This window comes from Zootoca vivipara, chromosome 13 (genome assembly GCF_965207765.1).
Source record: "Zootoca vivipara chromosome 13, rZooViv2.hap1.1, whole genome shotgun sequence".
Taxonomy (NCBI): domain Eukaryota; kingdom Metazoa; phylum Chordata; class Lepidosauria; order Squamata; family Lacertidae; genus Zootoca; species Zootoca vivipara.
This window is the reverse complement of record NC_142596.1, coordinates 35027031-35039559: the sequence shown is the minus strand read 5'-3', so window position 1 is coordinate 35039559 and position 12529 is coordinate 35027031. Positions and strand designations below refer to the sequence as shown.

The following is a 12529-nucleotide window of genomic DNA, read 5'->3' as shown; positions in this document are numbered from 1 at the left end:
ATGCCCGCTGATCCCTGGCTTGGACGATTTCTAATGTCCTTTCCAGCTTTGCCACTCTATGATCCCCTCCCGCAAAATGAAACCTGTGTGTTCCTTCCTCAGGTCATGCTGGAACAGATGCAAGGGGTGTTGCGGCTGGAACTGTCCGGGTGTAATGATTTCACCGAAGCTGGCCTCTGGTCGAGCCTGAATGCCCGCATCACTTCCCTGAGCGTCAGCGACTGCATCAACGTGGCCGACGACGCCATTGCCGCCATCTCCCAGCTGCTGCCCAACTTGACCGAGCTGAATCTCCAAGCCTATCATGTGACGGACACGGCCCTAGCCTACTTCACTGCCAAGCAGGGTTACACAACCCACACCCTCCGCCTGAACTCCTGCTGGGAGATCACAAACCATGGGGTGGTCAACATGGTGCACAGCCTCCCTAACCTGAGTGTCCTCAGCCTCTCTGGCTGCTCTAAGGTGACGGACGATGGCGTGGAGCTGGTGGCAGAGAACCTCCGCAAACTCCGAAGCTTGGACCTGTCATGGTGTCCTCGGATCACAGACATGGCCTTGGAGTACATTGCCTGTGACCTGCACAAGCTGGAGGAGCTGGTGCTTGATAGGTAGGTAGAAAACTGAGCCCTCTTGAAGTTTCACGGAGGATGTGATGGAGGATTGAAGCGCGATATGCCAAGAAATGGTTACGCAGCAGTGGAGAAACATCTTGGCAGGTCTTGGCCAAGCTCAGAAACCAGGCTGTGTAGACCAGTGGCAGAGCACCTGCTTGGCATGCAGAAGGTCTTAGGTTTGATACTCGGCACCTCCAGGTAGGAATGTTTCCCCTGCCTGAAAAGCCTGGAGATCTGCTGCTGGTTAGTGTAGGCAATACTAAGCTCAATAGCTTCCTGTACCCCTAGGGCTTGGTTCTAGCATAGGCACACCACAATCTTCTAAAGGGTTAGAAGCTAATGGTGCAGTTTAAAATGGGCTGGGCCTCAGTTTCCAGAGGGGCAAAACAAGGAGAGACCTCTGTGCACCAGTTTCTCCCATCGTAACTCAAGGCTCAGGGGAAGCTGATTGCAGCAGAGACACTTGCTGATAGGGCAGAATCAGAACAAGAAAGGTGGGGACCAGGGGTGGCCCATAGCTCAGTGGTAGAGCACCTGCTTAGATTCAATTCCCAACATCTCCAGGTAGGGCCGGGAATGCCCTCTTGCCTGAAACCCTAGAGAACCACTGCCAGTCATTGTAGACAAGGACTGAGCTAGATGGCCCAGTGGCCTGATTGATACAATGAGGCAGCTGCCTATCTGCCTACAATGCAGCTTGGTCCCCATGAAACCAAGGGGTTTCCAGGGAACTGCAGTGCCTCAAGGGGTAGTGTTCTAGCCCTGATCTCCAAATAGATGACCCTGCTGGTGCCATGTCTTTATATGAGATTATGTTTCTAGCCCACCTTTCCTCCAAGAAGCTCGAGGTGGACTATATACTTCTCATTTTATCCTCACAACCACCCTGTGAGGTAGGTCTGAGAGATGCTGACTCGCCCAAGGTCCACCCAATGAGCTTCAGAGCTAATTTGAACCCTGTTCTCCTGGATCCTAGTCTGGCATCCTAACCACTACACCAAGCTGGCTCTCTCCATCAGTGTCTGGCTCCCGTTATGCCAAGCCACTAACTGTCTCAGCTGCCTTCCGACCCGTAACTTCAGGGACCGGTTGCGTGTGTAGCTTCTGATCTCTTGGCATCCGGAAGGCCCTCCCCTCAGCCTAGGGACTGCACAGTCAATGAAGCTTCTCTAGTTCAATGCTGCCCCCTTGTGAATTATCCTAGCACATGCAGAGAATCTGTGGGTCTCTCCCAGACTGTAGCGTGTGTATTCCGCAACATGCGCTTGACACAATCATAGGGTGTTTGTGGTAAGTTTATTCTGCTTGCTTGGCTGTTCTGCGGTGCTTCTCCAATGCTACCACATTATTCCTGTACAGAGGTGCAACAAAAGTGAGACAACACCTCCCCACCCACCCTAGAACATTGTGGCATCTCCAGATAGGAAACAATCCTGTCTGGAATCCTGGAGAGTCTCTGCCAGTTAGTATAGACAACACTTAGCTAGATGGACCAATCGTCTGACTTGGAGTAAGGCAGATTCCAACGATCCTATGAACATAAGAAGAAATGCTGGATGAGACCAGTGGTCCAAGTCCAACATCCTGTTCCCCCCATGGCCTACCAGATGCCTGTGGGAACTTGTGAGCAGGACAAGAGCACCCTCCTCTCCTGGGGCTTCCGAAAACTGGTATTCAGGAGCACAATGCCTCTGACTATGGAAGCAGAGCAAAGCCAACAAGGAAGTTGCAGGATATGCGCTACCTGGAAATGAAGCAGTATGGCTGCTCCAAAGGTTCTACAGGCACAAACAGTCTTGAATGTGGGATCACGTGTGACCACCCCACAAACATCATGAGCACAAATCATCATGAATGCACAATAAAAAGGACACCTGGAAGAGACCTGTTTTGGGGTGGTGGGTGCTCCTTAATCATGCCAGTGTCCACATGGCATCGTTGGCATCAAAATACCAACTTGTATCCCCTTGCCACCAAGTTAATCTGGATTTACTTTTTTAGAAGAAAATCTGATTTTAAAAAAAGCCTTTTGCAATTTCTCCAAGACCTGTCTCCAAATTTAAGTCCTCATCTGGAAGCTGTTCTGGATGTGGAGGTGCCTTCTAAGTAGTCAGCTCAAAACGCACTTGTGCCTCTCCATTCTGGAGGATTGGGCGACAAAGTTCTGAAAGCTTCAAAGTTCACAGCACTGATTGGCTGTCCACTCTGATGTCACTGAGAAACACCTCCCTGCCCCATCTCCCAGGTTCCTTCCTTCCAGTACAAAATGTATAGCAATGCATACATGCATTTAATACATAATCTAGTTTGGTCCTCTGACAACTGCTGCTGTTTAGTTTATTGGTGTTTCCTTAAAAATGTGATGTCAATTTGTTTTAAAATGCACGTTGCCCAGGTTTTCATGGCAACACCTATTGCTCATGCTTTCCTCCTCACAGTTGTGATTTTCTCAACTCTCCTGCAGGTGTGTGCGGATCACAGATACCGGACTCAGTTACTTATCCACCATGTCATCTCTTAGGAACTTATACCTCCGTTGGTGCTGCCAGGTAGGTAATAGATGGGGCTGGCCCTACTAATAGAGTGGTACAAGTGCGTCTGGCAGCAAATTTTGAGGGGCAGCAGGGGCAGCTCTCCCCCTGACATGACTTTCTTTGTTAGGCTTGAAGTACAATTCAATAGCAGCTCTAGCCAGCTTCTGTGCATGGAAAGCTGGGTGGGACAAAAGGGGCAAAATCTCTTGGGCTGTCCCCAAGAATCCCCTGGTAAGGGGGAAAGAGCACCTGGTTCTTTCAATCTGTTGGCAGAGGCTATAAAGAGGTTGGGGAGGTGGGAAAGATTCTGGGGGTCTCCCTTTAAGCAATCCCTGCTTCCTGCTCTTTCCTCCAACAGCTGGCAAGTGGTGGCAGCTGCCAGGTCAATTGGCAAATGACAATATTCTCTTAGCTGCCAAGTATCCCATTTTTCGTGGGAAACCCCCAGATTTTAACCCGTTTCCCGCTGTTCTCCTGAATGGAGAAAAATCCCGGAAATCCCCCAGCTCTCTCTCCCCCAGATTTCCTACCTGCCAGGGAGCCTCCATTTTGGGTGCCGCTTTTCCCATGTGTGGGCACCAGAAGTTGCTTCTACACATGCTCGGCAGCCATCTTGGTGGTTGCCGCATGGCGGCGGCCGTCACCAAGATGGCCTCCACCATGCAGCCACCACCAAGATGGCCGCCGGGCATGCATAGAAGCGACTTCCGGTGCCGCTCTGCCCGATTTCCGGTGCCCACACATGGGAACAGCGGCCCCAGAAGTTGCTTCTATGCAACTTCCGGTGCCGCACCGCTGCTGATCCCACATTTTTCAGTGGGAGACTTGGCAGGTATGAATATTCTGGAGCTTCAGGTAGTACTGTAGCCTCACCTTTAGGGAGGTGAGTCCTCTATTTGAAGGTCTGACAACGGTGTTGGCTGATGCCCATTGGGACTAGTAGAGCCGAAAGCAAGGAGACCAAAAGTAGGTCTAGCCAGAGCCAATGACAGGCACAGCCAACTAATTCTAGTTTTGTCTCCATCCTTTTCCCTGCTGAGTTCTAAAGGGGCAACCACCAAGACTTAAGGAGGAGGAAGTTGACAGGTAGTGCCACATCTTGGATGGGCTGTAGGTATGAAGGCAGACAGGTGGGGGCTGGCTGAGGGTAGACTGAAGCTGGTAGGACAGTGCCCTATTTTCCCAAATGGACCGGCCTCCACTGCTCCAATATTTCATTGATGAAAATACGGACTGACATAGAGTTGGTCATCTGGTTCCAATTTCTTGCTCAGTGTAAGATCTACCATACAGGATGCAACCACAGTATCTTTGGGTAGGCCTCTGCTGCTAGATCTCAAGTCAAAGAGAGCCCCTGCCTCCTGAAGCAGAGTGTTCCACTGCTGAACAGCTCTAGCCATCAGGAAGTTTCTCCTAATGTTGTCATCTGCAGTAACAGAGAACCGGTCTGCTCCATCTTCTGCCTAACAGCCATTCAGACCCCACCATTATGTCTGCCTAGACCAGGTGTAGGGAACCTTCAGCTCTCCAGTTGTTACTGAACTACAACTCCCATAATCCTCAGCATGCATGGCCAGTGTCCAGGGCTGATAAGAGCTGTAGTCCAGCAACACCTGAAGGGCCAAAGGTTGCCCCAGACTTCTCTAGAAAGGTTCATTTCACAGTTGGCACCCGTGCCAATAGAATACCCCCATATTAGCAAGACTTCAGGTCTTAAAAACGAGCATAGTGAACAAACTTAATCCGCTTGCTTCTCAAGTCATAGCAATTCAGGCTCACAAATCCTCCCTCCTTCTCTCCTGTTTCAGGTTCAAGATTTTGGCCTGAAGCATCTGCTGGGAATGAGAAGTTTACGCCTCTTGTCTGTTGCTGGTGAGAGCCAAACTAAGGGGAACTTTTCTGATGCTTTGGGGCATAAGTCATGACTCCATTTGAACCCACCACTTTGCTGAGAAACTCATTCATACAAACATTGCCACCACATTCTTTTGTGTGGGGTGGGGGCAGGGCAAAAGGAAAATAAGGGAAACTTTGGCTAGGGATTACACACTACATCCCCCTCTCCCCAGAGAGCTGAAAGTGGCGAAAGGGAATTGATAATGACAATAAAGTGCACAACAATGCATACAACTGAGGTAAAATGTCTATTAAAAACACTTATATTTGTGAAAATAATATTATAAAAATGCATTGTGTTCAAGGAAATGGCAACAAAAATGTGTAACTGGCCAAATTGCATAAAATGTGTATATTAGGGTAAATTTGCACTAAAATACTGATGCAGTTTCATGCTAACCTTCTTAAAAGAATCATGAACTAGTGTGGAAATGTCGAGAACTGAATTTGGGGCTAGAGAAATGAGAAACTGAGAGAAACCAAAACTAATGAATTTGTGTGTCCCTAGAATAGCTTCAGCTGAATTCAGTGGGGCTGACTTCTGAGTAGACAGCGGCCACATTAACACCACACATGTAAAGCACTATGACGCGACTTTGAATGGGCATGGCTTCCCCCAAAGAATTCTGGGAGCTGCTGAGTGTTGTTAGGAGGCCCCTGTTCCCCTACCAGAACTACAGTTCCCAGATTGGTTTAACAATCAATGCCACTATGCAGGTGGCTGTTAAAAGCGGTATCAGAGTGCTATAAATGTGATGTGTGAATGTGACCATTGCTAACCTTGCTTGCTGTAAGTTGTGGTCATCTGAATGAGTTGTTTATTGTTCATGGGGTGCTCTCTGATTTTGGACTTTCCAGGTTGTCCTCTCCTGACCACAACTGGGCTCTCGGGCCTCGTCCAGCTTCAGGACTTAGAAGAACTCGAGTTGACAAATTGTCCAGGGGCCACTCCAGAGCTTTTCAAATATTTTTCCCAACACTTGCCCCGTTGCATGGTGATCGAGTAAGCCGCTCCCTGGAAGAATCTGACCATCGTCTGGAGCCAGGTCCTCCAATCCCAACCCAGCACTGACCAACCAATCAGAGTCATGGTTTTATTTATTCATTTAATATATCTATCTATCTATATATATATTTTTTCCGGGAGAGATGCTGTGACTTATAAACCACACATGCACACTGAGAGAGAGAGATCAACGCAACGTGTGGCAAATCATAAGCCAAGAGTTAGATCGTGCGTATGAATGACTAGCGCACTTTGCATGTGCGTCCACGTCCCATGAAGCTGTGGCAGTGGCAACTTGGAAGAAATCCCTCCTCAAGTTTGTAAAATCCCCATGCCTCCATCACCTCCCGTCTTCCTTGTAGTGATCTGTCCTGAAATCTTCATTTTTGAAAAAAATAACGATGCTTAAAAAAAACAAAAAAAACACAAAAACACAAATGAAAAACAAACAAACAAAGTGGTATATGGAAAGAAACAAGAATCCGCTGTGGCAGATTGGCAAGTTGGTGGCAAAAGCTGCTGCCGCTCAGTGCTGGATCAAAAGTGGTTTCCGGCCAAGTGCTGGTGGGTAGAGGTTCGCCTGTGTCCCCCCCTGCCCGGTCTTGGGTGGGTTGTAATGCAAGAATAAGGGGAGATAGACCCCTTGGTGGCCTTCCAGGTATGGATTCTGGATGGCCGAGCCTTCGGTTGAAACAGTCGGCGTCGTTCGAGGTAGAGGTGGAAAGCTGAAGAAAAGAGATAGAGGAAGGTCGATTCAGGATGAATAATGGAGCGGTTGCGGATGCGTGTTGGGTTCCACCTCTGGATTCCAAGAATGGGACGCTGCAATGAAGTGTTTATAGGAGGAGACGAGGGAGGGAAGAAAATTATAGAATAAGCAAACCGATCAACGCTGTGAAAGAAAGCCTTGGCGCTTGTCCCCGTGACTCTTGGGAGACCGGGGTGGATGGGTGCTCCCACAGGCAAAAGCCGGTGTATTGACTGTAAGTCATCTTCACATGAAGAGAGCAATTCAAGGAGCAAATGTTTCCCAGGAAATGGATTTAACAAACAGTCATCTGAACAATCCTGGCTGACCCTAAGGTCATGCCATGCTTGGCAGGCAGCCATCTGCCTCCCTCTGGGTTGTTTTTTTAAAAATTATTATTCTTATTATTTTGCTAATGATGAAGGGTTTTTTCTCCTTCTTCCCTTCTTCCTCTCTTCGGAACAAACCCGCAGCTTTTGCATGCTCGCTTGCTTCCGTCTTGTGGTAAGGTAGACTCTGGATTTTGCTTCGTCTTGGGCAGGGCTGTGGGCAGCAGCCTTGACCCTGGGCTCAGCTTGTCTGTTCCAGTATAAAGCTGGCGTGGCTTTGTATTTCCATCCACGTTCCATTTACTGATGCACAGGGATTTTTCCGCTGTGTCTTCTGCTTCCGCCCAGAGGAGATGGAGGCATCTCCTTCCCCTGAACCTCCCGCAAACCACCCCCTTACACACCAGTTCCTTCCTTTCCTTACGCAACCCTGCCAACCGAAGTGGGCAATGCGGAGTAGGGGTGAGGGAGAGATTCGATTCAGTTTGTGTTCGAATACGAATCTACCTAATCCCACACTTTCCGTAGTGATACGCCAACCAAAACACGGCCCTCTTTCGCACTTCTCTGAATTTTGCAATGCAATTCCGCAGCCAAGTAAATGTGCAAATTAAATATGCATATACTGGGGGGAAGAGTGCATAACAATCCATTTGTTGGTGCAAATAAATGTAGGAAAATTCATTAGAGCAAGGGAAAATGCTTTGCAAAAAAATGTGTATATTAGAAGGAATTCACACTAAAGGAAATACTGGTGAATTTTCATGGTGGGTTTTTAAAGGAAGAGATGCCAACTGGTGTGGAAATGTGGAGAACTCAGTTTTAGACTGGGAAACTGAGAAACCAAAAATGGATAGGTTTACCCATCCCTACTCCAGAGTCTATTGCCCTGCCCTCTCCTGGGTCAAGGATCGGGCTGGCCATTGCTTGACGATCCTTGACATTGCTTGGTAGCTTTTTGAAGTCCTTTTCAGGGCTCTTGTTGTCTCTCGGGTGCTGGAGGGCAACCTCAATAACTCAGGCACTCCACTCTCAACCATCCACCTCCTTCTTCTGCAAGCTACCATAGAGATCCACCCCAAAGAGGCACAACTAGCTACAGGATCTGGACAGGCACCTCTGAAGCAGCTAGGACGTGTTGTATCCTGGTGGTGGAATCTCCTGTCGGGACAGTTAGAGCTGCCACTTTATTGATGAGCAATGCTCGCTTGCCATTGCCGCTCTCTCTAGTACCTGTACACACACACATACCCCTTCTGCCCAATTCACTGCTTTGGAAGAAAAGGGAGGAAGCTCGCCTCCAAACAGCAAAGGCTTCTCACCTTCTCCTTTTGGGGAATGGTAAAAAAGAGAGGCTACTTCCAATTTCTCTGGATGGTGCAAGTGTGTGTCCGCAGGCTAACCCAAGTTGCCACGGTGGCAGTCCTGTGCACCCTTACCTGGGAGTAAGACCTGTTGGACATGGTGGGCCTTACTTCAGACTAAGCATGCTTAGGATAGCACTGAGGGATGTAAGCCATGATTTGTGCCGTGTTTCTGCAGAAATGAGAGGAGGGATTTTCAGGGAGGGCTCAGAAGCCTTTTGCTGCCTCACTTCTTGCATCTCGCTGCATGGGGCAAGTGCGTGCCCTCCTTGCGGGTTTTCCAGGTGTTTGCAGCCCTGTTTCCTTTTTCCACCCAGGTGGGACAAGCAAAGGGGCAGAAATGGATGCTAATCGCCTATTGCGTCCTGTTCTTCAGAGGCAGAGAAAGCGGATGTTGCAAATGGTACACACAACCCAAGCAACATTGTCCCAAAGGTTAGGGAAAGGAGGTCTAAGCTCTCCCTAGTGGCTTTTGCCCAAATTAACCTGGCTCGCTTGGAATTCCAGCACCCAAAGCAACCACCTGCACTGCCTATTGTCCCCCTCCCCGCCTGGCGCTGGCTGGGGCTGATGGGAGTTGTAGTTTGAAACACCTGGAGTGTGCCAGGTTGGTGATAGCTGACCTATTGCTCTGGGCCAGCCCCAGATATTTTACTACACACTGTGCCATTTCCTATTCATGGTGTTTTGGTGGCCTTCTCATTACGGTTTTGTGGTGGCAGGTCCATTAGGGCAACCTCAGTGTGCCCTCAGCCAGCCTTCACATGACTGCCTTCTTTCTTACAACCAGTCCAGCATGTGGCACTGCCTGTCAACTTCCCCCTCCTGTGTTGCCCTTGTAGAACCCAGCAGGCAGGAGGATGGGGGCAAAAGTAGAACTAGTTGGCTCTGCCTGCCATTAGCTCTGGCGCCACCTACTCTTGACCTCCCTGCCTTCTGCCCCACCAGTCCCAATGGCCACCAGCCACCGCCGAACAACGATATTCCTCCAGTCTGTGGCTTGGAGAAACAGGAATGTGTGATGCCGAAGAAGCGGCCTCTGATTCTAATGTCCCCATCGTTCTTCCTGCAGCTAAGCCATCATCCCCAATACCAGCAGAAAGAGACCACAGGCACTGTCCAGCCCTACCTCTGTTGAGTCTTCCCAGCATTATCACCGCGCTGGGGCTTAATTTGAGCCGATGATTCAGCTCCAGCACTAGTAATGCATTTTATATTGATACTGCTCACTAAAGGAGGACAGTCTCCCACCACATCTCCCACTCCCTGCTCATCCCTCTCCCCACTGTACAACAATCTATTATTTCATTCATCTTTTAAAAGATGTACAGATCAAAGGTTTTCAAAAAACACGGAGCAACTTTCTTTCCCTTTTTGGCAGCTATGAGATTACTCACTGCCTTCCTCTCAGTTTTTAGAGCTCTGTTTAGGTTCACTGTTATCCTCAGAGCTCTAGAGCCCTCTACTGCATGAAGTGGTCCTGGTGGGTCCTCCAGGAGAAAGCCTGAGACTCTTTGCATCACACATAGCAAGCGCTGCATTTGCCTGCCCTTTTCTGGTCGCAGAAGCCCTCGCAATTCCGTCCCATTAACTTCGCTCCTCTTATCAGTAGCTTTCCTACATACCCTGCAAGCAGTTCCCTCTTCAAGGTTAACTGATAGGTCTGGTTTGCTACAGCCTCCTCCTCCCTTTAGCCCTCAAAGGCAGCAGCTCTTAGCCTTACATTGAGCCTTGGCCTCTCCCTCCCCAGCCGCACCTCCTCCTTATATATTGGCAGTGGAGGCTTGTCCATCATGGTGAGTGAGGCATCCACCCCAGTCTGGCCCCAGCCAGTCTCCACCCACCTGCCTTCTTACTCACATGCAACCCAGGAGGTGCCAGGACTGCCTGTTGGCTTCCTCCTCCTTAGTCTCAGTGTTGACCTTGCAGACTGCAGCAGGGAGTTGTAGGACGGGGACAAAACTAGAATGAGTTGGCTCTGGCTCTGCCTCCTGTTGGACTCCCCTGATTTCTGCCTCACTAGTCCCCGGTGGGCACCAGTCATCACTGTATATTGGCAGGGGAGAACAGAGGATGAACAAGCTCTAGCTGGTGCCTTCTCAGAACATTAAACCTTTCTCCCCAGCTAAAGGTGTTTCGAGATGGGTGTTTATTGTGGGATCTGAAGCAGGAGTCCAGACAGTGTTACCGACATCAACTTGCCAGCCCATATTTAATTCAGCTGTACCTTTCCAGTGAAAACCCATTAAGTAAAACCCAAACCCATTGCCTATGACCCGTTTGCAATATCTCAATGGCTTGATTATTATAAATTAAACCCTATCGAGAAGACCCTAAGGCTCCTTGAAAGGTATAACGGAGATTTTCCCAACTTAGCGCCTTCCAGGTGTTTTGGACCCATCAGTTCCATCCAGCACAGACATTGCGAGTGACTAGCAAACCAACCAAAGTAAGGTTTGATGGAGTCTACCTAATCTTTCTTCTCACGGTTGAGAAAGAGTTCCCATGTGTTCCTGGAACTCTGGATTGATTGTTATAAATTCAATGGCAATTCATGTGTTTTTTACCATCCTTGGCCAGGGATCTAACTATGTCTGCAGATCTCCTTAGCAGAACTAGAGTGCTTCCTTTCTGTAAGAAGGGTTTTGTCAATTCCCCAGAAATTATCTCGGAGGTTCTGGACTACAACCAGCTGGGACTGATGGGAATTGTAGTCCAAAACTTCTGGATGGCACCAGGTTCCTGAAGGCTGATTTCAAGGAAGGTTATATCCATTCATTCATTCATTAAAAATAATAAAGATCATATTATTATTATTATTTTAAAAAGAAGGAATACCTTCTCATGCAACATTTCATAACACCTTGCGTGTTTGGATAAACACATAAGGTAGGGTAAAATAAATATGAGATTAACTGAGAGATAGCAAACCTGTGGCCCTCCAGATGTTGTTGGACTGCAACTCTCATCAGGCCCTGCTAGCATGGCCTATGCAACATCAGGAAAGCCACAGGTTCTCCACCCCTTGTTTAGCCATTCAGGCCTAGTTCATTTATTTCAGACATTTCTACCCAACCTATTTCTCCAAAGAGACTCAAGGCAGCTAAAAAAAAAAAAAGTAATGAAACCATCTTCAAAAGTCCTGCTATACACTGGGATTAATGCTAACCACATCCAACCTGTTTTACAAATTCCAAGGCATGTTTACTCAGAAGCAAGTCCCCATAGGAGTGCCATGGGGTTTGCTCCCTGCTCATTGGGGGGTGCTTAGGAGACCACAGAGAAGAAAGATATTCTATGTTTACCATTTGATACACCCCAACTAGATGTCCAGGTTCAAAGAGCTTGGGGAGGGGGGGGGGAGGGTTGAAACGCTGTGGGTCATTTTGCATGAAGAGGGATGGGCTTGGGGGGGGGAGAGACTCAATTTGTTTGTGAATCTTCTGTGAACAGGAAAAATCCATCCCAACCAATCATCATCCGATAAACCCTCCACTTGGGCCAACCAACTGGCTCAGCTCTGCCACCGCAAACCTCACCTGGGCAGGATTACAGCAAAAGGCAACCACCTATCCTAGATGGACTATGGACCTCCTATGCTTGGCGATAAATCGGTCCTGCATCGTTCCAAAGGATGTGTTTGGACACACACAGGCTTCTTTCATTTGTATGGGACTCACACGAACAAACTTGGTTTGACAACCATTTTTTAAAAAAATAACAACAACAGAACTTTAATTACAATTTTTTTTGTTGCCATAACATCTTTGTAAAGCTTTAAGCTATTTTTTAAGATGACGTTTTACAACCTCCTGCTCTTTCAACCTGTCCTCCTCATCCTGCCCCAAGTGCATGATGGTTTGGGTGGGGTAAGTGTGGAACTAGGGTCGGGGGTTTTGTATGTTGTGGGCCATAGCTGAGGTTGCTAGTCACATAATTTGAGCCCCCCCTTTGAACTCTCCTGAAGCTTGGTAGGTGGGAGTGTTGGATCAATGATAAATGCATGAAGGAAAATGAATCTGATTTTTACCAGCT

At 48.4% G+C, this 12529-nt stretch overlaps 1 protein-coding gene across 1 annotated transcript in view; it reads left to right on the top strand.

The window, feature by feature from the left end:
• Window positions 1-6460, top strand: part of FBXL16 (F-box and leucine rich repeat protein 16) — a 53268-nt gene extending 46808 nt beyond the window's left edge. The window contains exons 3-6 of the mRNA XM_035132301.3: window positions 103-611; window positions 3082-3166; window positions 4960-5023; window positions 5906-6460. Coding sequence (XP_034988192.2) covers window positions 103-611; window positions 3082-3166; window positions 4960-5023; window positions 5906-6054 — 807 coding nt within the window. The 3' untranslated portion in view covers window positions 6055-6460. The remainder of the gene's footprint in view (window positions 1-102; window positions 612-3081; window positions 3167-4959; window positions 5024-5905) is intronic.
• Window positions 6461-12529: the final 6069 nt, after the last annotated feature.